Source organism: Mustela lutreola, chromosome 8, assembly GCF_030435805.1.
Source record: "Mustela lutreola isolate mMusLut2 chromosome 8, mMusLut2.pri, whole genome shotgun sequence".
NCBI classification, from domain to species: domain Eukaryota; kingdom Metazoa; phylum Chordata; class Mammalia; order Carnivora; family Mustelidae; genus Mustela; species Mustela lutreola.
In genome coordinates, this window is record NC_081297.1 from 11,681,145 (window position 1) to 11,707,149 (window position 26,005).

Sequence of the window (26,005 nt, forward strand, 5' to 3'; positions counted from 1 at the left end):
AGTCGGGGTGCAGAGAGTGTAATGAAGGGGAAAAAGAAAAATAAAGCAACTAAGTAGAAAGAAACTGAATACTGTATGGGCTCTTGATAATTTACACTTCCTACTTCTAGTTCTTTCCTAAGACTCATCCACATTCCTGGCCCTGGGTTCTAGAATGCTTCCTCTACATCTTCTTCATTTTGTTTAATCTAGTTTGAGTTGGTTTCTGTGAACAACCAAAAAGTATTAACTAATACAGCTGACAATAAAAAAGGGAGGAAAATGCACCACCCTAACTAGCTAACAAATAAAGGATTGGTTAAGTAAATTATGGTTCATTCTTTCAGTGGAATATCCTGCAGCCACTGAAAAGGATGCAGGAGACAGAAATGCCATGGCACTATTAACTGGAGGGGGGTAAAAAAAAGATCAAGTTAAAACCTAAAGATTAACAGGTTTTTGTTACAAAAAAGAGTTTCTACATGTAAAGAAAAAAAATCCAAAACAAAATACATTAAACAATTCACAATAGCTACCTCTGGAGGTGGTGGAACCATCAAAGATATTTACGGTACACATTTTGTAACTACTACTTTATAATCAGAAAAAAAAAACCCTTTAAAAATATACAGGTATGACATGTTTACAAATAATCCCCACAAATAAATATGTTGTGTTTTTTTTTACTTTTTGCCATCCAGGTTTTTTTATTTACTAGGAAAAATTACCTCAGAGAAAGAAGGATTTCCTTTAAAAACATTAAAACTTCAAAAATCTAGCTTAGCTTCTTTTTTAAAAACATCTAACTTCTGGTTGCCTAGTCTATTTAAGATTCATACCAATTTACATGGGAAGCAGGAACCCAAACAAGAGTAACCAACAAAGAGAGCACAGGCTCCTCCACAGAAAACCAAAGAAGGAGAAACTTCCTCCATTAGGACTCAACAGTACCAGGAGAACGAGACAGATCTGGTGTCAAATCATCTCAGGATGGCAGAAGAAAAGCACCTGGGAGAGTGGTATCAGACCAGATGACCGAGGAGTCATGATGAACTCAGATGTATGGGAAGTGTTAGAAGTAACGCAGAAGGAAGGAGATAATGAGATTTTTTTTTAATTAAATACTATAATGAGAGAAAAATAAAATCACCGAAGTAACAAGTGAAAATGACACCAGGGAAAAATAGATCTGAGTAAAGGAATCGGGGCCAAGAAACTGGAGAAACCGAACTGTAAGCGGGAATGTGACCGTTACTGAAGCTCTTCATCAAAGAGCCCATGTCACCTTCCTGACATTCAGTAGGATGATCGTGGTCCTGTCCCTCTGAGTTAAGCGCAGTCGCATGGGGACTTGCTGTCACCAATGAAATACGAAGAGGCTTTACAAGCCACTTCCAGGCAGAGCTTTAAGAACCAGAGTTCAGGGGCGCCTGGGTGGCTCAGTGGGTTAAAGCCTCTGCCTTCAGCTCAGATCATGATCCCAAGACCCAGGGATCAAGCACCACATCCAGCTCAGCAGGGAGCCTGCTTCCCCCCCCACCCCCCACCCCCGCCTGCCTCTCTGCCTACTTGTGATCTCTGTCAAATAAATAAATAAACAAACAAACAAATAACTTTTAAACAAAACAAAACAAAACAGAGCTTAGTTCTCTACTGTGCCTTTCCACTGCCTTCAGCAGGATAAGCACAGGCCCCCCGTGGTTCAAGTTCCTCAGCCTGGGAGCTTGAGTGCCCCCTGCTGACCTGCTTTGGCCACACAGCCTTTAGCAACAGATAATCAGTGATGTGCTAATTTACGGTGTTTATCACCAAGGCATAACATGGCCTAATCTGGCCAATGTGAGAAGCAAGAGATACAGAACCACATGACGTAATTCTACTTACATAAATGCACTCTGCACAGAAATAAAACACTGCAGTTAGGGAAGATGCAGATGATAAAACCATACCTATTATCAGCAAAATGAAGATCCTCCCCCAAATTACTCCTCTCTTACAAATAAAACTTGGGAGAAATTCTTCACAAACACCTTATCAATAAACATTTACTAATTTTGCTGTACCTGACACTACTTTGTTTCAGATAAATTTTTAAAACATTACTGCATGTTCTTCATGACTACTCTGGTACTAGGCCAGTATCTAATAAAAATAAAACACAAGGAGGGTAAGCACCTTGTCCACAGCAATGATTTAGACAATGGAATAGGACTTTGCCACCAATTTTTACTTCTGTTACCTAAATCCCATCAGATGTAAACCCTTTAGAAAAAGAAAAACTAAAAGAAAGAGAAAGGCAGATTTTAGCTTAAAATTTTGTGCTAAAATGATCTTTGTGATAAGTTAGGGGGCACATTTCCCTTGTAAGCATCTTCCACACATTAGGAAACTTACACAAGTTTACAAGCTTAGTTGGTAAATAACTTTGACTTATTCGTTAGTAAATCAGCTGTTCAGTGCCTGTGGTACAAGAGTATCTACACAGGCTGAAAGACATACAAGAGTCTAACACCCTCTTCCTAACCCCCCTCAGTCTGGGTCGAATAAAGCAAGCACCTGAACTACAGAGCAAGGTGGTGTACGCATACCAAGAAGGAAGAGGAAGGAGAGCTCACAACTACACGAACCAAGAGGCTATTTTACGAAGCTGATGAATTTAAAAGTGCTTCTGGGGGCACCTTCGTGGGGCAGTCAGTTAAGCGTCTGCCTCAGTTTAGGCTCTGGCCATGACCTCAAGGTTCTGAGATGCAGTTCCGCGCTCAGTGCCATTCCGCCTGTCCTGCTCCCTCCACTCCCCTTACCACTCCTGTGAACACACGCTCTCTCTCTCAAATAAAATCTTTTTTAAAAAGTGCTTCTTTTTCATTATATTTCATTTTGTATGTTTCTATTAGCAAAGCTATTATAATCTTAAACAAGCACATATTTCAAAGTATACATTTATAACACATTTCGTTAGTTAAACCTACATACCAAACAATGTGAAATTGTTTAGTGAGACTGGAACACTGTCTTTTAGTTATTTTTAAAGTTTTTATCTATTTATTGGAGCGAGACAGAATGAGCTGGGGGGGTGGGCAGAGGAAGAAGCAGATTCCCTGCTGAGCACAGGACCCTGAGATTATGACCTGAGCCAGAGTCAGATGTTTAACCCCTGGAGCACTGTCTTTTAGAATGTCTTTTCAGAATGCCTCTATATTTCAGAAATCTAAGACCCAACTAAAAGTTTCCAACACCTCTACTTTCAAAGAAAAAACTTTTCCTGTTTGCATAATAATTAACTAGGAATACTGTTGCTGATAGTGACCAACATCTGAACACTTACTACATGCCAGGCTCCATCCTAAGTGTGTGATGTGTATTAACTCAGTCGGCCCCTCCAGTGCTCCACGAGACAGGTGCTAGAGCACGACCCCAATCTCACAGCTAGAAAAATGTCAGCATAGAGAAGACAAGTAATTTACGAAGGATCCCAGAACTGGTAAGTAAAAAAGTACCTTCCGCAACTTGGCTCTAGAGCACAGGCTTTAACCGTTAACAATACATTATTGTGTACCTCGATTATTTCGCCTAGTCTTTTTACCTATATTAAAAATAACACAGCACAATTTAAGTGTCCCTGCCAGGAATTCAGTATGATATCAAATAGATGCTAGTCTTATTAGAGGGATGAGCCATTTCATTTTGAGGTACTCTGCCTTCCTTGGTAAGTTTTAATTCAGTAAGTACATACTGTGCATATTAACTTGTGCCAGGCACCGTGTGGGACAGGAAAATGAACCAATATGGCTGCTGCCCCAACCCAGCTTATGACATAGTGGGAGCAATGTATCAGCCCCTAACTAAACCTAACACAGAAGAATTTGGAGAGAGACAGAAATATGAGCAACATACTGCGAGAGTTTACAAGGAACTGTGTGACTACAGCTTTGAGGATATACGTAAAGGGAGAGATACAGAAGATAACTTAGAACAGAATTAAGATAGCAAATGTCAGAAAAACTAAAATGTTGCTAATTAACATATGAAACATATATAAGAACTCTCATAAAAACTTATAAAGAATATTTGCTAAGAATGAAAAATGTTTTGTTTTCAAAATGGTAGGCTGAAGGGCCACCTGCACATCCATGTAGAGAGGGGTACTAGTTTGAAATACATAAGAAAAGACAGACATAACAATCTACATTTTATAAACACATAGGAGTCTTTTCAACGTTTTATTATTTTGATATTATATGTTTGGGAGGATGGCAGAGATATTGGTTAACTTTACCCATTAGACATGCATATTTATAAGAACTAAATGGAATATATAATTTCCAAACTGTAAGAGGAAAAAAGTGGAATGAGGCAGGAATAAAGCAGTAATCCACAGGAATAAAAGGTACAACATAAAGAATATCGTCAGTGGTACTGTAACAACATTGTACTGTGCCAGACCTGACAAGACAGATACTTGTGAAGACAGAGTAACATAAACTTTTCTAACACTGCACACCTGAAACTAACATAACACTGTGTCAGCTATATTTCAGTTTTATTTTTTTTTTAGCAGTAATCCAATAAGAGGAAGGGAAAGGGAATGAAAAAGTACAAAAAAATAAATAAATAAAAAATAAGACAGTAGAAATTAATCCAAAAATCATCAGTAACAATGAATGAATACACTGACTTCAAAGACTCACAGCTCAGAATTAAAGCACAAAATTCAGTGATCTGCTATTCATCAGGGAGACACCCAAAATATAACAGCATATTTAAGGTCAAAATGAAGATACAGAAGAAGACACATGAAACAAATAACAAGTGGTTATCTAAACAGACAAAAAAGAAGTTAAGGAAAAAGCATACGTAAAGATAAAGGACATAATTTAATGATAAATGAACAATGAGAAGATATAATAATCATATACCTATATACACACATGAAGCTAACATAGCCTTTAAATAAAACAACATCAAAAGAATTCCAGGGAAACTTAACAAAACCAAAAAATCACGAGATTTCAGAATATTTCATTACTAGATAAACAGATTTAAAAAAATTAGTTAAGATACGGACATTCTGAATAACACAATAAATAACCTTGGCCTAATGGAAAAACTCCAGAATCCTTGGGAAAAAATAATTCATTTTATTATGTGCAGAATATTTACAAAAAAATGATCATATATTTTATCAAAACAAAGAAAGACTTTATAATTCCGAAGAATCAATATCAAATGGATCATATCTTTAGTCAGAGTGTTTATTAAAGTTTAGAAACCAACAGTTATAATTTTACAAAGTCCAAAGATTACTTTTAAAATATCTTTAGTGATCTAATGAAATATAATTACCTTGTTTGTGTTGAATTTTCCAATTTCACCTAGATCCAAAAACATGTCCAAATCACATCCCAATTTCCCAAAACTGTTCACGGAGGAGCCAAAGGGTCTCACTATACAGTCCTGAAAATATGCAGCTGCTAGGTCTTCAATGAGAGAACAGGTGAGGTATCTGAGCTTAATGTCCTCCTCCGTTAGCTGGAACTCCTTCAGGAGAGTGTTCAGCTGATCATCTATCTAGCTGGCCAGAAGAAAACCAACAAAATACAGAAAATGTACAGGTCATAGAAAATAACTGTCATTTTACTTCCAGAGATCTGATGGCTTTGGGGACCTACCATAAAAACATATTCTTTTTTTCCTTCAATCATAAAAGTTGATTAAATTTTTTTAAAAAGATTTTTTAAAAATATTCCTTTAAAAAGAACTGAGGGATGATAACATTGGCAAAATCAAAGTTGGCTAGAGCTAAAATCACCATTACTTTACAATTAAAGTATTGTTTTAGGAAAATGAAAAGAGTAAAAAGCTCCAGAAAGAGATCAAAACAACCACAAAGCTAGACATTTTAAATGAAGTGGAGGAAGGAAGAACCAATGTTAAAGACAAGAAACACTAGAAATAAGCAATGCTTCAGGTAACGAAGGCCCGTAATTCCTCAACTCCTCAGAATAATAATCCTGTATCTTCACCAGAAAACTGGTGTTAAAGGCATCATATTTTGAAACTGTACTGAAGTATTTAAAATAAAAATCATAGCCTCAAATGCCCATATTTGGAAACAGTACTGAAATTAATTGAACTAAGAAGCATTCAACTCAAGAAAAGTAAGTAAAAGAAAATAAAGGAAATGTATAAGGTTAGGAATAAAATTTTTATAATTAGAAAATCAAATCAAAAATAGCATTTCGATAAAAATCATGAACTAATTCTTTGAAAGTAGTAAACTAGCTAAACTTCTGACAAGACTTTGTAAGAAAAACTAAAACTAATATAAACAATGTTAGGGCAGCAAATCAGATTAAATCAGAAATGATATTTTTTCTGAGATATTTTTAAATTTCTAGAAAAATGCCAGGTACAACTGTATGTCATTATGCTGACTGGAAAAAGAAAACCTGTACAGACCAAAGGCTGAAAACTCTGGAAGAATGTGGTTACTTGGGAGGATCACAAAGGGTGTGGAGGCAGGGAGTGGGGGAGGATTACTTTCACTTTTCACTAAACATATTCCCTAGTCTGACTGTTGTATGATAAGAACCTATAATATATAAACTAATGTCATACACACACATATTTTTAGGAATTGGGGAAAACTGGGGAAGTATACTTAAAAACTTACACTTTCTGCATAACAAAGTAATTCAGAAAGCTTCTTGCTTGAAGGAGGGGTATGATTACTGCACTGTATGCAGGGCTGTTCTGAAGTCTGGTTTGATGGATTCTTCATCTTTACATTGAAGAAACGTGACTTGAATGGAATTGCAGCCTCTGTGTCCATACTCGGAGTGCGAGTTACATTCTGTAGTGAAGTGACACTTTCCTTTTGACAAAACTCCACAACAGCATAAAGACCCTATGCCGAAATCATAAGGAAAAACAGAAGACATCTCAGAAGGATATATTTCACATAGTATTTCAGTTCAAATATCCGAATGATTATCGTAATACTAAAAAAGATTCATTACAAATGACAGACTTCTAACACAAGCACTGATTTTAATCATTTTTTTTTTTTAAAGATTTTATTTATTTATTTGACAGAGAGAAATTACAAGTAAGCAGAGAGGCAGGCAGAGAGAGGAGGAAGCAGGCTCCCTGCTGAGCAGAGAGCCCGATGCGGGACTCGATCCCAGGACCCTGAGATCATGACCTGAGCCGAAGGCAGCGGCTTAACCCACTGAGCCACCCAGGCGCCCTGATTTTAATCATTTTAAGCAAACTAAGAAAAGGAACACCATAAAGGAATATTAGTCAACACAGGCTGAAAACAATGATGAAATAGAAAATCAAAAGGCAAATCTCGAAAGAAGTTGCTGTGGCCGATGTAGAAGAGGTTACTGCCTATGTTCTCTAGGATTCTGATGGATTCCTGCCCCACGTTGAGGTCTTTCATCCATTTTGAGTTTATCTTTGTGTATGGTATAAGAGAATGGTGAGTTTCATTCTTCTATATGTAGTGTCCAATTTTCCCAGCACCATTTATTGAAGAGACTGTCTTTTTACCACTGGATACTTTTTCCTGCTTTGTTGAAGATTTGACCATTATCGAATTGTGGGTCCATATCTGGGCTCTCTACTCTGTTCCACTAGTCTATGTGTCTGTTTTTGTGCCAATACCATGCTGTCTTGGTGATCACTGCTTTGTAGTAAAGCTTGAAATCAGGCAACGTGATGCCCCTAGCTTTGTTTTTCTTTTCCAACATTTCTTTGGCAACTCAGGTTGTTTTCTGGTTCCATACAAATTTTAGGATTGTTTATTCTAGCTCTTTGAAAAATGCTGGTGGAATTTTTATCAGGATGGCACTGAAAGTGTAGACTGCTCAAGCCACTTTGGAAAACAGTGTGGAGATTCCTTAAGAAATTAAAAACAGAGATACCATATGACCCTGAAATTACATTACTGGGTATCTACCCCCGAGATTCAGATGCAGTGAAAAGAAGGGCCATCTGTACCCCAATGTTCAAAGCAGCAATGGCCACAATCGCCAAACTGGAAAAAGCCAAGATGCCCTTCAACAGACAAATGGATAAAGAAGATATGGTCTATATTATACAATGGAGTATTATGCCTCCATCAGAAAGGATGAAGACCCAACTTTTGTATCAACAGAGACAGGTCTGGAGGAGATTATGCTGAGTGAAGTAAGTCAAGCAGATAAAGTCAATTATCATATGGTTTCACTTACTTGTGGAGCACAAGGAATAACATGGAGGACATCAGGAGAAGAAAAGGAAAAATGAGTTGGGGGAAATCAGAGGGGGAGATGAACCATGAGAGACTATGGACTCTGAAAAACAAACCGAGGGTTTTAGAAAGGAGGGGGTGGGAGGTTGGGTGAGCCTGGTGGTGGGTATTAAGGAGGGCACGGATTGCATGGAGCACTGGGTATGGTACATTAAACAATGAATCTTGGAACACTGAAAAAATAAAATCAAATTTAAAAAAAAATCAAAAGGCAAAACAAATATCCTTTACCCCTGGCCTTTATCCCTAAGATAACAGACTACTTAAAGTATTCAAATGATGGAATCAGTCAGCTTTAACTTACTTATAATTCTGTAATAATGCCATAGGATGTCTATTCTCATACCAAAAAAATCATTTAAAAAATTTAAGGATATCAAAAGAGAATCTAACTTTACCATATTGCAAATTACAAACAGAACCTTTTTCTCTCAAAGGCATGAATGGTAAATTGTTTTCAAATACTTACAAAGCTCTCATAGAAGAAATGATTACTAATAGGTCCATGTTGAGATAAGTATTTCAGAAACTTTTTTTCACTGATTTTACTCGGGCAATGTATTAAAACAGTTCGCTGTGCCTGCTCTCGTCTTTCTTTCTGCACCTCAGAGAATTTCTTTTTGGGAGTCTTGTCTTCAGAGCCTATGAATGAGACAAAAACATTTCCAGTGCCTGCGTGTGCTTGCACGTTCTCATTCTCTCTCTCTCTCTCTCTCACACACACACACTCACACACAGATATAAAATTTCAAGCATATTTTGAAAAGGTACATTAAGATTTTACAGCTGACTAAAACCATTAAATCCAAGTCTCATCTTCTGTCTTCTTTACCTGCGTTAGAATGAAGCTACACTACTGCCAATTTTCATTTGACCATTCTCCTGGTTTTAATTTACTGCATTCAATGCCTAGCACTAAAAAGAGAGAGCCACAAAATTTTAAAAGCAAAATCAGGAATGTAAAATCACTTGTGTAACACCTTCCCAAATGCACACATACAAAATCTGTACAAAGTATAACATTCCAAAGCCTAAAGGAAATTATTACAAGCCTGGGTGTAATGAGAATGAGTTTACAACTTGAATGTATTAAACTAAGTTATTATCGTCCTTCTTTGCTGTGGGCCTTGATCTGGCTGAAACAATTAACAATGAGTTACCAACTACCATGCTGTGTATCACAGGGAAATCAAAGAATTTAAAATCCAGTTGCTGCCCATAAAAGTTCATGATAATTTTACTAACAAAATGCAGGGTTATTTCTTTTTCCATCAAAACCACTCCAGGGGGTGGCTCAGTGGGTTAAGCATCTGCCTTCAGCTCAGGTCATGATCTCAGGGTCCTGGAATCAGGTCCCACATTGGGCTCTCTGCTCAGCAAAGTCTGCTTCTCCCTTTCATTCTCCCTCTGTGCTTGCCCCTCCCCCACCTCTCTCTTCCTCTCTCTCTCTCTCTCTCAAATAAATAAAATATTTGCGGGGGAAGGGAACCACCCCAAGGGCTGGGGGTTTTACAATCAAAGGAAATGAAGACAAGAGCTGTTAAAGTCAAGATTTAGGTATTAATAATCAATAACCAAGAAGGAAAGATCGCTAACTAGATATAAGGAAAAAGAAAATCATTCAAGTTCTAAGAGCATATGAGAACAAAACACTGAGTTTTAGAAACTCATCTTTTTCCTCCAATCTATTTAACTTCTAGTTGGGTGGCTTAAAAGTGTTTCCAGAAATCTGGAGAGAGAGATTCTAGAGCTTATAAATCACTAAGTCTGGTATCGATACTCCAAAGAAATTCCAAAGAAATTAAATAGTACAGAAAATAGAATTGTTGTTATATGGAAACTGGCAGATGCTTTTAGACCTGTCTTCCTTCAGAAGATTATAATACTGATGGATCAAGGAATAGTACAAACACACTGCACCTTAATTTCAGCAACTCTAAGACATCCTCACAGACCAGACAGACAAATGTGTTTATACCAGTAAGGGCTTGCTGAACCCTAAATTCTGTTCAATAGCACAGACCCAGAGGCAGTTTCTAATGGCACACCACAGAACTCCTGGCCCTGACACAGTCCACATTTCCAACTGATCAAACACATATTGAGTACCCTTCCTACATTCACTGTAGCAGGTGCTGAAAACACATCTCTTAAATAGGGGTCCACATCTCCATTCTGAATGCCAACTCTTTAACATCAATCACTTCTTTCAAGGTCTGATTCCTAAACTGGTCTCATTCACACCAGTCTTGTCCTTCTCAAGCCATTCTTTGTTGACAAAGTGATTTTTATAAATTAATCTTTTAAAAGTCTCATTGTTTGACCTCTCTGCTTCAAACCCATCAGTAGCTTCCCTACTGCATTCAAGATCAAGTCTAACACTAATAGCATGGGTACAGTTACTGGCATTTTGTCCTACCACTCCCTTTCTAAGTCAATTTCTACCATTTCCTCCTTCTGCACTGTTCACTTAAGCTATTCCACACACAGGACTGCCACATACTGTGAACTTTTAAAATTGTCCTGTCTCTGAGTGGAATGCCCACTTTCTCATTTTCTTTTCTTTTTTTTTTTTTAAAGATTTTATTTATTTATTTGACAGACAGAGATCACAAGTAGGCAGAGAGGCAGGCAGAGAGAGAGAGAGAGAAGCAGGCTTCCTGCGGAGCAGAGAGCCCGATGCAGGGCTCGATCCCAGGACCCTGAGATCATGACCCGAGCCGAAGGCAGCAGCTAAAACCACTGAGCCACCCAGGCGCCCCACTTTCTCATTTTCTGCTCGAAAACTCTATTCACCTTTCCATAGGTCTGTGGAAACTTTTGACTTTCCAGGTAGAATCTCCTCCACTCCGTATTACCTTACTTCAACACTTGTGAAAGAAGGTAATTCATGGTGTTGTACCTACTTAACAAGATGGAAAAATATCTGTCCTCCATACTGAGGAGAGAGTCTATTATTATTATTATTATTTTGATCTCAATCTACTGACAGTTCTTCCAATTTTTCCTATTTCCTTTTTTTTCCTTACACCAGATCTGCCTAGATCACCTCACCAACTCTTCCCTTTGTAATTACTACCTATATATTCCTGTCTCTGTTTTTTACTGAGTCTAGACTAATGTCTAAGGGCTTACTGTAAAAGTAAAGTCAAATTGTTAAATTTTAGAAAGTATAACTCCTTTCCTTGTTCTCTGTCTCTAGTAACACCCAACCATTAAGTTTGGTATTTAAGCTTCCAGACATTTTTAAGGCACATATAAACATATACATTTGTATTTCTCCACAAACACTTTTTACATAATTAAAAGATTACTGAAATCATATTATACATTGTTTTATAATATACTTCTGAAGACTTAATACATCAGGGACACCTGTGTTTGTATATGTTTACCTCATTATTTAAGTAACTGCTTAAGTATTTTTGTTAATTTACCATAGTTTAGCCAATCCTCTGCTGATAAATATTCAGGTGCTTTTCCTTTCTTCACTACTACTAACAATACTGCAGTACCAACTGCACACAGTGTCTGTGTACTTTCATGCAAGTATATCCCTGCAGTTGGTCACTAGGAAGAGGAGAGACTGAATTTAAGATTGATAGAGAAGTCTGATAAAAGATCAAGAAATGTGCTTGAGAAGATGGGAGAGTTAGAAACCAAAGAATTAACAGTTCTGGCCTTGAAAAACAGTAGGTAAGAATGATGAGGACAAGACAAAGTTGTGAAGGAAGGGACAAAAAATTCAGGTTGTTTGGGGCGCCTGGGTGGCTCACTGGGTTAAAGCCTCTGCTTTCGGCTCAGGTTATGGTCCCAGGGGCCTGGGATGGAGCCCCGCATTGGGCTCTATGCTCAGCGGGGAGCCTGCTTCCCTCTCTCTCTGCCTGCCTCTCTGCCTACCTGTGATCTCTGTCAAATAAATAAAATCTTTAAAAAAAAAAATTCAGGTTATTATCTCACAAAAGGCTTAGCAAATCTACAAATGACACAAAGTTTAGAGTAAAAAGTAGTGAGTACTAATGTTTTATGACCGACTCAACTTACGGTATTAATGACCTAATTTGGTAAGCATAAACTTAAAACAAAAAATAAGGCTAAATACTGTCCTACATCTAAAATTAAAAACAATATAAAGATACAATGACATAGTGCGGAAGAAAATCAATCTAGAAGTAGTTGCATATAAAGGGCCCAAAATTTCGATTTGGTCATAGCTCAGAATTAATCAAAGAAATGTCTTAATTTCTGGGGTATGAATAGGGAGAGAATAGAGAAACATATATAAAACTCCAAACCTTATCAATATTTTCAAAAATCCAAATCTAAGAGATAACAGCATTTCTTTACTATTTACTGGCCAGGCCACATATGCAATATATGTTCTCCTCTGGACATATTGGATATGAAGGATATTAAAGAACCAGATAGGGGTGCCTGGGTGGCTCAGTAGGTTTTGTCTGCCTTTGGCTCAGGTCATGATCTCAGAGTCCTGGGATCCAGTCCTGCATCAGATTCTCTTCTCTGCTCAGCAGGAAACCTGCTTCTTCTCCTATTCCCCCTGCTTGAGCACGGACTTGCTCTGTCAAATAAATTAGGTCTTAAAAAAAAAAAGAACCAGAGAACATCTGGAGAATAGTAGTAAAGGGTCTAGAAACTGACAGAGAATTACTATAAATAAAGTGGGATTTACAGCCTGGAAAAAAATTATTGAGAACCCAAATGCTGTCTTCAAATATAACAGTGAGTCCTCCATTCGCCGCAACACTTTAGTTTTCCAAGCACTTTTACATATATACTCTATATTTCAATTCTCACAATAACCTCTGAGATAGAGCGGGTCTCATAACTGGTGAAAAAAATGGAACAAAATCAAATGTCTAATAAGGTACGTAGCCATTTATAGAATTAATCTGTCGTCTGGTTGTCAGCAACGTCCCCTTGGAGGCACAAGACATCCCTGCTTGTAGAAAACCACTGTATAAGGGGGGGGGGGCAGTCAATGCAGTTATCCTACCTGTGACACTGACCCTCACTCCATTAGATGGTCTAAGATTATGAGACTATTTTGGAAAGCTCCTCTGGGTCCAAAGCGGGGGTGGGGGTGGGCACGGGATGTGATCGATCGAAAGTTCTTTCTTCAAATTCTACAAATTCAGGTAAAAGATGATCTTATTCTTCCTTCTGGTGAAGGCTACAAACAGGTAAACATGAAGTTGCAGTAGCCATGCCTCCATGGAGAAGATTCTGAGATCAGGAGGCCACCAAACAACAGCTGAGGAAAACAACAATACCCTACACTGGCCATATCCATCCAGCTGACCTTAATGCACCTAGCTCTCTCTGAAGTTTCGTGACATGGCTTGGTTTGTCCTCCCCATCTAATTAAGCTAATTTAAGTTAGCTTCTGTCACCTGGACCCCAAAGAGCAATGAATAATACACTGCATATTCTCATTCTTAAAATTGAGGTTCTTGGGCGCCTGGGTGACTCAGTGGGTTAAGCCGCTGCCTTCGGCTCAGCTCATGATCTCAGGGTTCTGGGATCGAGTCCCGCATCGGGCTCTCTGCTTGGCAGGGAGCCTGCTTTCTCCTCTCTCTCTCTCTCTGCCTGCCTCTCTGCCTACTTGTAATCTCTCTCTGTCAAATAAATAAATAAAATCTTTAAAAAAAAAAAAATTGAGGTTCTTCTCCACTACTCAAATAAAAGCTATGTCTATGTTAAGCTTATTTAGCTCATTACAAACATTTTCCAACCATTAGAGCCTGACCAAAAAATGGAATTGACTGATTTTGGACTAGTATGTTCCTTGTTACTACAAAATATGACTAGAAATGTTTTCCATCAAGTTCTCACACTAAATGGAAACCTCAATTGGAAATTTCTCAAGTCCCTTCTAATTATAAAATGTTACATTTCTGACCTTAAAATGCAGTTACCTTCTTTTTTAAAAATGGAAAAGAAATCTATAGGAATATTTTGTTAGGCACCGCAAGAGTCTGACTGTTTAGCCAGTTATGATACAAAATGAAACACATTTCCTAAGAAAAACAACAAAGCTGTATAAAATGAAGAGTATAACCTAGGAATCGGGTTCTTTCCTTACCTACTTAACAGATGGGTAAGTTTGAACTAGCCATTTGGACTAGCTGTTTCTTCATCTATAAACTGCTGTAATAACTCCTTCTACACCAACCTGACAGAGTTTTAGTTCTCAAAGAGCATAAGAAAAAAAAAAAAAAAAAACTCCCAAATCTAAACCACTATACAGATGTTAAATTACAATAGCTTCTTTGGCAGAATCCTTACTCAAGTTTTCAGTAACTTGAGAATTTTTAACAGAACCACCTTCTACCAAATACAATCCATCAGTATGTCAATGAAATATCATATTAAGTAACAACTCCCGCTTCCTGTCCATATGAATCTTCATTTTATATAGTCTGATGAGAAGAGCAAACCTACCATTTATTTTAGGGAACATTTTACTTGTTTAGCCTACTATAAAAATATTCCCAGAAATAATTTCATCTCTTAAAACTATAGCAGAAATCGACATTTTGCTTACTAACTCTACTCGAGGTCTAAATGAACTCACCTATGTATCCCAGCACAAGTTACTTTGCTCTTTGAGCCTCTCTGTACACTTGTTAAGTGGCGAGAGTTGATACATTCTTTGCCAGATTGTTTTAAAAATTGTAAATCTGATACCGTAGCTCTTGGGTCACAAAAGGGGTTCAGTAATAGTGAGCTTCTCCATACACAAAGCAGCATATAAATTTAGAACGTCTGCGGGACAGCAGCCCGTTCCGGTGAATGCACATGTTCCCATGTTACCAAAATGGCCAAAAGAATAAACCAAAGGACAGTAATTTCCACAAGCAGAACACTGTATTTGGGAGCCGCGAATACTGCTATTTCATTATTGCTTTACTATCCTCGTCCTCCATCAACAACTTGTAAAATCAGATACATTTGTAAATGAAGCAACTGACTGATGTGTGGCATCGCTGTTTTCATTGGGAACGTTGTTTTGCCAAATTATAAAATATTAGCAAGCCTATTTAAATACTTCAATACATCAATACTTCAATACATCACCCAACCCACTCCCACCATGAGCAAGGAGCGCCCCTGCGAACCCCTAATGAGATTAGTGGAGGACGGGACACGGCCTCACCCTCCTGCCAAAGGCTCCACGGACGTATACACAAGCCACGCGCTCGCCCAAGATCCCAGTCTCTTCCCCCCTTCCCTGGCCCGCTGTGGGGCGCCGACACAGACCGGGGACAGGGCGCCCTCACCTGTCTCCACGTTCCTCGAGGACTGCTCTTCTCTCTTAAGGTCTGCGGCCACAGGCCCTGGGTAACTGAGAAGCCTGTGGGTAGGACGTAGGACTTGACCTCTCTGAGCACAGAGGGGTAAACGTGCCAACATCCCCACGCCGCGAGCCGCCATTGCCAAAGCAATAGAAGTAGGAAAACGAAAGGGCACGGGCTCTCGCGCATGCGCGCTGAGGCGAAAGGAATGGGAAGCCTAGAGGGTCAAACTAGGCGAAAACTGCCCGACGGAATCTGCCTTTGCTTTCCGACCGGGTTGCTTTCCGCTCTCCTGCACTTCTCCGAAAGACCCCGCAAGAGAATAAGCCCACCACCTGCTCTTCAAAATAGGCCTGAAAATGGATCCAGAGAGCAGGGTCCTGAGGAAGGAGCACTAATTTGGGAATCTACACTTAAGAGTATAATAAATGACAGCACTTTTTCTTTAACGGACGGTGTTGTGAGTGCTCTGCTCGTATTGACTCCCAATCCTTACAACAACCCTGTGAGATAGGAACGATTATGATCTCCATTTATTTATGGGGAGACTAGGACATACGGAAGTTAGGTGAACATTTCTGAAGTTGCACAGCCAGTCGGGAGCAGAGATGGGAGTTAAACCTAGATTCTCTGGTGAAAAGTTTGTTTTGTTTTGTTTTGTTTTCCTTTTTCTTTTTTTTTTTTTAAAGATTTGTTTGTTTATTTATTTATTTGACAAACAGGGAGCACAGGTAGGCAGAGAGGCAGGCAGAGAGAGAGGGGGAAGCAGGCTCCCCGGCGAGCAGAAAGCCGGATGCGGGGCTCCATCCCAAGACCCTGAGATCAGGACCCGAGCTGAAGGCAGAGGCTCAACCTACTGGGCCACCCAGAAGCCCCTGTGTTTTTTTTTTTTCGTTTGTTTGTCTGTTTTGTTTTGTTTTCTTGTAACGAGTTTATTAAGATTTAGTTCACATGCTACACAGTTCACCCCTTTTGGTGTACCATTCAATGGATGTTGGTATATTTACAAAGTTGTGCTGCAATCACCATAATTATTTTTAGAACATTTTCATCACCTCCAAAAGAAACCCCCTGTCCCTTAGCGATCACTCCCTGCATCACCACACTCCCCAGCCCAGCAGGACCACTTCTCTCCTTTTTGTCTCTAAGCTGTGGCCTTTTCTAGACATTTCGTATAAATTGAATTATGCAACATGTGGTTTTTGCGACTGGCTTCATTCACTGATGTAACACTTTCAAGGCTCTTCCATGTTGTGGCATCTGTTAGTACTTCACTCTTTTCTGTGACCAAAAATAACCTTCCATTACATGGTGTTAAAAGATAAATGGAGGCATATTAAAAATTTTAAGAGATTATTTGAGCAAAAAAATCAATTCAAATTAAGCAACATCTAATCTAGCAGATGGAAAGGACTCTTATAGCCTGAAGGGAAGACTTGAAAATAAAAACAAAAGACTTTTATAAGCAGAGGAGAGCAGGAGGAACAAGGAAGTTATACTAAGCAAAAGCCGGCTGTTATTGCAAAGTTACTTTCCTTTAGGGGCTGTCCCAGTTCTATCCTGTAAATTAATTAACTAGTGCTGATCAGGTGATTTGTAATTGACTGGATTAAGATTCCATTTCCCAGACAGTTGAAACTAATTAAGTCTTGGTTTGGTTATATGGGGTTTACACAAGTGACTCCCGTTTTCTTTGAGCCTGTTGTCTTATCTTTTTTTAAAGATTTTATTTATTTATTTAACAGAGAGAGAGAGAGAGAGAGAGAGAGATCACAAGTAAGCAGAAAGGCAGGCAGAGGGAGAGGAGGAAGCAGGTTCCCTTCTGAGCAGAGAGCCTGATGCGGGGCTGGATCCCAGGACCCTGAGATCATGACGTGAGCCAAAGGCAGAGGCTCAACCCACTGAGCCACCCAGGCACCCCTGTTGTCTTATTTTTAACAATGAATATGCCCCATATGCTTATCCATTTCTGCTGTTTCTACCTTTGGGGTATTATAAATAATGCTACCATGAACATTCATGTAACAGTTTTTGTGTGAGCAGATGTTTTCACTTCTCTTGAGCATATACCTATGAGTGGAAGTGCTGGGCGATATGGTAACTCTGTGTTTAATCTTTCTAGGATATGTCAGGCTATCTTCCAGCTGCACCATTTTCATTCCCACTAACATGTAAAAAGTTTCCAATTTCTGCATATTCTTGCAAAACTCATATACTTATTTTCTTATTTTTTTTGTAATAGCCACACTAATGGGTACAAGTAGTATCTCATGTTTGATTTGCATTTGATGAGTGATGAGCTCTCTTCATGTCATTTGTATATTTGAAGAAATATCTATTCAGATCCTTCCATTTTTTTTGGTAAGGTTTTATTTATTTATTTATTTATTTATTTATTTATTTGTCAGAGAGAGAGAGACAGAGTGTGCACAAGTAGGCAGAGCGGCAGGCAGAGGGGGAGAGAGAAGCAGGCTCCCCGCTGAGCGAGTAGCCTGATGCGGGACTCAGTCTCAGGACCCTGAGATCATGACCTGAGCCAAAGGCAGCGGCTTAACTGACTAAGCCACCCAAGCGTCCCCCTTCACCCATTTTCAGCCTGATTATTTTTACTACTGTTTCAAGAGTTATTTATATACTCTGGATATAAGTCCTTATCAGATACATGATTTGCAAACACTTGATCTTATTCTGTGGGTTGAACTTCACTTTTTGGATGGTGTCCTTTGAAACATAAAAGTTAATTTTGATGAAATCTAATTTCTTTATTTTTCTTCTTGTATTGCTTGTGTTTTAATGTCATATTTAAGAAACAGTACCTCACCTGAGGCTGTGAAGCTTTACCCCTATGTATGCTTCTAAGATTTTAATATTTTCAGTTCTAACATTTAGGTCTTTGATCAATTTTGGATAAATTTTTATAGATGGTATGAGGTAGGCATCCAATTTCATGGTTTTGTGTGTGGATATTCAATTTTTCCCAGTACTATTGTTTAAAAGACTCTATCCATTAAATGGTATTGGCCTATAACTGAAGTCAGTTGATGATAGATACCAGGCTTATTTCTGGATTCTCAATTCTATTTCATTGATCTATATGCCTGTCCTCATACCAGGACCACACTACCTTGATCAATGTCGCTTCATAGTAAGTTTTAAATTCAGGAAGTATGAATTTTCCAAACTTGTTCTTCTTTTCCAAGACTGTTTTGGCTATCTCAGGCCCCTAGGTTTCCGTATGAATTTATGATTATCTTCTTAGTTGCTGCCAAAAAAGTAGCTGAAATTTTGATAGGATTGCGTTGAACCTGTAGATAAATTTCAGGACTATTGTCATCTTAACAAAATCAAATCTAAAACATGAACATGGAAGGCCTTTCTATTTATTTAAGTCTCCTTTAATTTCTTTCAACAGTGTTTTCCAGTTTTCACTGTATGAATCTTACACTTATTAAATTAAATTTATTTCTGAGTATTTTATTCTTTATGATGCTACTGTAAATGAAATTGTTTTCTTCATTTTGCTTATGGATTATGGATGTTTCATTGCAAGTAGATAAAACATTCAATAGAGTGTCCATTGCAAAAATTGATTTTTGTATGTTAATAGTGTATCCAGTAACCTTGATAACTCAGTTTTAGTTCTAATAGTTCTTTTTTAGCTGCATTAGATTTTTCTATAAATAAGTTCATGCCATCTGCAAAGAGAAATTGTTTCACTTCTCCCTTTACAGTTTGGAAGCTTTATTTCATTTACTTACCTACTTCATCTGGTTAGAACCTCCAGTACAGTGTTGAATAGAGGTGGTGAGAATGCACATCCTGTATTGATCCTGTTCTTAGTGGAAAAGCATCCGATCTTCTCTTATAGTTTAAGATGTTAGCTGTGGTTGTTTTGCAAACATCTTTTACGAGGTTGAAGAGGTACCCTTCTCTTACTGTTTATTAAGCATTTTTATCATGAAAGGGTGTGGGATTGTTTTTTTTGTTGTTATTGTTGTTTTGTTTTGTTTTGTTTTGTTTTCTTACATCCATTGAGATGATCTTACACTTCTGTCTTGCATTCATTCAATACGATATATATATTACATTAATGAATCTTCAGGTGTTAGACCAATCTTGCATTCCTGCAATAATCCCACTGGTCATGGTATATCATCATTTTTACATGTTGCTGCATTCAGCTAACCTATATCTCTACTCTAACCTCTTAACTGGTTTGCCTCCTTTTACCATGTTCCATACAGTCTGTTCTCAGTCCTCTGGCTACAGTGTTGTGATCATGTCATTCTTTTCAAAACACTCTATGGACTTCTTTCCCACTTCAGAGTCAAAGCTAAAATCTTACAAGATCTGGTATAAATGAGCCTCCCAATTCTTCTAGAGCACATTTCCTGGCACTCTCTGTCTCATCTACTCTGCTCTTCCTACCTTAGTCTCCTTGATATTTCTCAGAAATCCAAGAAAATTTGCACCTCAGGACATTATCACTTGTTGTATTCTCTTCCTTGGTTGTTTTTCTCCCATATGGCTTATTTTCTTACTTCCTTCAGGGCCCTGTTCAACTGTTGCCTCACTAGAGAAGCATTTTCAGATCATCTTATAAAATAACAATGCTTTTACCCTCAAGTATGCTGTATTATTTCTTATTCTTTTTTTTTTAAAGATTTTATTTATTGATTTGACACAGAGAGAGAGAACAAAAGTAGGCAGAGAGAAAGGTGGCGGGGGGGGGGGGTAAGCAGGCTTCCCGCTGAGCACAGAGGACGATGCAGGACTCAATTCCAGGACCCTGAGATCATGACCTGAGCCGAAGGCAGAAGCTTAACCCACTGAGCCACCCAAGTACCCCTATTTCCCATTCTTCTTACCTGCTCTTTCTTGATAGCATATTTTACCATCTGACACTCTCTATATATGTTTCTACGCTTGTTTTACTTACTGTCTTTCCTTAAGTACAGCATAAGCTCAAGTATATATATTTACATATTTATTGGACAGGTATTATTGATTTATTGCTATGAGCAATGTTCTAAGTGCTGGAGATAAAATGAAAAACAAAACAAAACAAAAAAAACCCACACAGATAAAATCCTTGCCCTAGGGAGCTTATCTTTCAGTAGGGAGAGATATTCAATAAACTAGTATAATAAAAATATGAGTATGTCAGTAGTGATGAGTACAATAGAGAAAGATTTTGCAAGAAATACGGAGGTCACTAACATTCTTAGTAAAAGCTATTTTAATGGAAGGTGGATATAAAAACCCAATTGGAATGGGTTCAAGCATGAATGAGAGGAGAAAAATTAAAACAGATGGTACAGGAAATTACTTTAGGGATCTTACTACTAAGGTGAATAGAGAAATGGTGCATGAAGAAATAACATATTTGTACATTGATTCAAACAATCCCAGTAGAGATATAAAATAGATGTTATAGGAGCCAGAAGAGAAAATTGCTGAGCTACGTCCTTTAGTAGTTCTTGAGAGAGGATGTGTCTAGTTCCCAAGTGAAGGGATCAGACTCGGAATATGCACTATATGAAGATGATGTAGATAGGTGGTGTGTTTGTTAAATGAATAATTCACTGGTGATCATAATAGTATAGTACTTGCCCCAGGAAAATTCCAGCAAGTGGCCTCACATCATGGGGCTTTCCCTGATGTCCTTGATGAACTGAAATCATCTTTGTATGTAAAATAGTCAACTAGGTTACAGTCCACAATATTAAATCTGGGTTTAAGTGCTAACTTGTTTCTCAAGACTGTTGCAGCAATTCTTTTACCTAGAAGCATTTTAATACAAGGTATCAGAAAACCAACTCACATTATGTAGGTTTAAAAAACACATTCATGACTTTTTTTTTTAATATTTTATTTATTTAACAGAGAGAGAGAGAGACAGAGAGAGATCACAAGTAGGCAGAGAGGCAGGCCGAGAGAGAGGGGGAAGCAGGCTCCCCGCTGAGCAGAGAGCCCAATGCGGGGCTCGATCCCAGGACCCTGAGACCATGACCCGAGCCGAAGGCAGAGGTTTTACCCACTGAGCCACCCAGGCACCCCCACATTCATGACTTTTACCCAACATTTCCACCTCGAGGAATTTACCCTATAGATATACTTGTATGAGTGTGCAAAGTTATATGTACAAGAAGGTTCACTGCAGCATTAATTGTAAAAGCAAAAAATGGAAATAACTTCAACATCAATTGTTGGTTACATCAACTAGGGTAGAGACATACCATGAAACTCTCTTCCTTTATTACAAAGAATAAGTTACTTTGTCCAAAGGGTACCTCTGGCATGAAAAGACTTCAAATTTTTACAACATAGAATTCTAATTGTACACAAGTTTTTACAAAAAGAGTGTGTCAGTAAATTAAGTTTTATCATTTAAAAAATTCCATATAGGACACCTCAAAGATATGGTAATTATTTATTTTTTATTTTTTACACTGTGTGGTAGGGCCATGGGTGTTCATTGTATTAGAATTCTTCTTACCATACACATATTTGTAATTACCATTTTGTATCTATTCAATATTTAATAAAAATTTATGCCCGTGATACCTGATTATTTTCTTGTTAATGATTTCTCTTTTGAAAAGGTTAGTGCAAATAAATCTTTGTCAAAGAGTTGGGGGTTCTATTAGCTGAAGTCAGTTCATTCATTCTCTATGTCCATCAAGAATTGCCCACATAGCGGCGCCTGGGTGGCTCAGTGGGTTAAAGCCTCTGCCTTTGGCTCAGATCATGATCTCAGGGTCCTGGGATCGAGCCCTGCATTGGGCTCTCTGCTTGGTGGGGAACTCTGCTTCCCCCCACGCCCCCTGCCTCTCTGCCTACTTATGATCCGTCTGTCAAATAAATAAATAAAAACCTAAAAAAAAAAAAATTGCCCACATAGATTCTCTTGAACATAGGAAGGAGAATCAAGCTTCTGGATATCCCTGTTAGACAGTAGCCTTCTTTTTTTGGTTTACGAAGTTTATTGACTGCTGAGGACTGAATTGTTTCCTAAAAAAAAAAAAAAAAAAAAAAAAGGATAGGTTCAAGTCCTAGCTCCCTGTACCTCAGAATATGACCTTATTTGGAAATAGGGTTGTTGTAGATGTAATTAGTTAGGACGAAGTCATACTGGAGTAGCATGGGCCCCTATCCAATGCAACTGGTGTCCTTGCAAGAAGATGGCCATGTGAAGATAGAGACACAGAAAGAATGCCATATGTTGACAAGGCACAGATTGTAGTTGTGTGGCTGCACGCCAAAGAATGCAAAAGATTTCCAGCAAACCACAGAAGCTGGGGAGAGACAAGGAAGGATTCCCCAACAGATTTCAGAGGGAACATGGCCTCACCAACACTTGCTTTTGGATTTCTAGCCTTCAGGACTGTAGGACAATACATTTCAGTCATTTCAAGCCACTTCAGTGGTGCCATTTAGCTAAGAGAAAGACTGGCGAACTAATAATCTTGCCATATACTTATACTTATTATTAATATTATTGTGACATCAGACAATAGACATCAATCAGATTCAATGAAGCTGAGGGACCCGTCTCTCCTTTGAGAGATCCTGTGAAATACAGCATTGGAAATGTCTGGAAGGGCACTCCCCAAGCTGTCAGCCGTGACAGTTCTCTATGAGAAGGGAAATCAGAGGCTTAGGTGCATAGAAAGGAGGGAGTTTTTAACCTATCACCATCTTAAAAAACAAACAGATATTTGTCACAGCATCAAAAAGAGAAGAGGGCGCCTTCCGCTCAGGTCATGATCTCGGGGTCCTGGGATCGAGTCCCGCATCAGGCTCTCTGCTCAGCAGGGAGCCTGCTTCCCTTCCTCTCTCTCTCTCTGCCTGCCTCTCTGCCTACTTGTGATCTCTGTCTGCTAAATAAATAAATAAAATCTTTAAAAAGAGAGAGAGAGAAGAAAATCCTATGCAGATTGGGAAGCCAATGGGAAAAGAGTGAATAATTGCATGTACATTTCACAGGCCACTAAAATACTTACTGTAAGTTAAGTTAGTCTTTAATAAAAACTGAACATGTGTGAGTAAGGGCTCAGAGACCACATATATTGTTTGCAACCACGTAATTACTGAAACACTCTCACTCTCAAAGTATTGCAGTTGGGCAATAAACTACAAGGTCAACTTACTAATGTCTTTTCAGATCCTGGTTTCCTGTTTGAGTCACCAAGAAGGATTTTGACGTTCAAAGCCAAATATACTAGCTAAGAACATCTCAGCATGCAGAGGCGCCAGGGAAAATTCTACTAGTGGAGAAAAGCAAACTCGGAAGCTCTGGGACTTTTGAAAGTTAGCCCCAATGCAATTTTTCAGTTTCTATGTAATTGTATCTTTTATCTTTAAGATCAGGGAAATGTGGCATTCTCTACAATATCTACTGTATTTAGAACAGTAGACAAATAATGCTTTTCTCACTATGCATTTGAATTTACTTGACTTTTCCTTTCAAATCATCTTTGAGTAAAATTGGATTGACACTCCATGGTTTTTATGCTCTCCACTCTCTGCCCCCCATCCCCAAATGCCTGAGATTCCTACCTCTCATCTGAAAGGTACAGCTCTAATGCCAGAGACTTCTTGAGCTCCTTTATGAAATGCCTGGGTGTTCAGTAGAACACTTACCTGAATGTTTTCACCACTTTCTAGTGCCGTTGTCTAATAAGGGGAGACCCCTGTGGATAAATGGCCCTTAGTAAATGAAGTGTTTGACATTGCCCAACCTTTCATTCCACGTGAGCGAGGAAAACTCACGAACTCCTTTCACTTGCTTTAGACTAATACATGTACAAAGACTGACTTAGTTATCAGGTAAACAGAGATAAATATTTTTATTCAGGCCATTTGTTCATTGATTGATTGATTCATTCATTCATTCATTCATTCATTCTGTGCAAAGAGCACATCTCATAGCTCGGCACCTCCGGGCTCAGCCTCACACCTGGCAGAGGGACAGTCCCTGAGCATGAGCTGAAGATCAGGCACAAGCATCAAGTGAGACAGAGAAAAGAGCACTGGCCTGGGAGTCAGGAGGCTGGAGTCTAGTCCTACCTCTACCAGGAAGCTGCTCTGTTCATCCTTAAGAAAAGGAATTCAACATCTTGCTGTTGTCCCTTGTGTCTGATAAACTGCAGAAAGAGAAACATGAGATCTTCTGTTTCATCACAACACAAAGACTTAGAATTCAATTAAGACCTAGTCCCTTAAACTTATGTGCCAGTAGTATAAGGTTATGCAAGACTTACATCAAGAGTTTCTTGAAGGGGTGCCTGGTTGGGCTCAGTGGGTTAAGTGTCAGACTCTTGATTTCAGCTCAGGCCATGCTTTCAGGGTCCTGAGATCAAGGCCCACATCCGGGGCTCTGCTGAGTATGGAGCCTGCTTGAGATTTGCTCTCTCCCTCTGCCTCTGTCCCTTCTGCTGGTGCACTCTCACCCTCTCTTTCTCTCTCTCAAAACAAACAAACAAAAATAAGCAGAGTTTTTTAAAGCAAGTGTTTCTGTCCTCACGGAGTCCCTTCTCTGCTGGGAAAAACCGACTAGGCAGTATATTACTTTGGTATAGCTTTGATAAATGCTAAAAGGGAGAAAGAAGTAGAAAGCAGATGTTCCCCAAAAGGTATGGTGCAGTGAAGTGGGAAGGAGGGAACCAGTGTAATTGATGAGAGTGGTAAACAGACAGGCACACACTCAGGGTGTGAGTAGTCTGATATTAGAGACTGTGACTTACTCATCCTGTTTCTCCAGCAGTAAGAACATAGTAGGTTAACAATTCATTGAATTATGAACAACTTTTTAGACGTACTTGTGCTGACAGAGGACATACTCTAGTACGCTTGCCTATTGCTTTTCATTTCAACCTATCTGATGATCCTTTTCTTCTGTGTACTCCCTGAAAGATAACTTTTTTATTATAATTTTAAATACCTTATTATAATTTTTATTGTAATTTTACATGCTTTAAAACGTGAAGAATTTATCAATATTCTACCAATTTGGAAGAAGATAGTTTGGACAGAGATGAGAGACCTTTCTGTTATATGAAAGCAGGGCTTGCAACGAAAATTAAAACATCACAATATCTGAGTTTCTTTTAGGTACTTAAAGAACAACTTTTTAAAGTGTCCTTCAGCGAGTTTAGAGGTACTTACCAGAACTGCAAATGCGTGACACCTTGGATCCTGCAATTCTACTTTTATAAATGTATTGTATACCCTTACTTGATCTTGGAGCTGCTTTCTTAGAGCGAGAGATAACAGATAACCTAAATGAATGAAGAGGATCTTAATTTATTGATTTGTAACTACCTTCAAGATACATTGTGAGGGTGCCTGGGTAGCTCAGTGGGTTAAGTCTCTGCCTTTGGCTCAGGTCATGATCTCAGGGTCCTGG

General features: G+C 38.6%; 1 protein-coding gene across 3 annotated transcripts in view; it reads right to left on the reverse strand.

Annotated features, from left to right (window-relative positions):
- Positions 1-15,762, reverse strand: part of MTPAP (mitochondrial poly(A) polymerase) — a 40,269-nt gene extending 24,507 nt beyond the window's left edge. For all 3 annotated transcript variants that reach the window (XR_009356476.1, XR_009356477.1, XM_059183805.1), the window contains exons 1-4: positions 15,580-15,762; positions 8,748-8,920; positions 6,653-6,886; positions 5,323-5,547 (exon numbers count right to left, since the gene is read on the reverse strand). Coding sequence is in view for 1 of the 3 variants with exons in the window: in XM_059183805.1 (XP_059039788.1) it covers positions 5,323-5,547; positions 6,653-6,886; positions 8,748-8,920; positions 15,580-15,733 (786 nt within the window). In the remaining 2 variants the exon portion in view is untranslated. The remainder of the gene's footprint in view (positions 1-5,322; positions 5,548-6,652; positions 6,887-8,747; positions 8,921-15,579) is intronic.
- Positions 15,763-26,005: the final 10,243 nt, after the last annotated feature.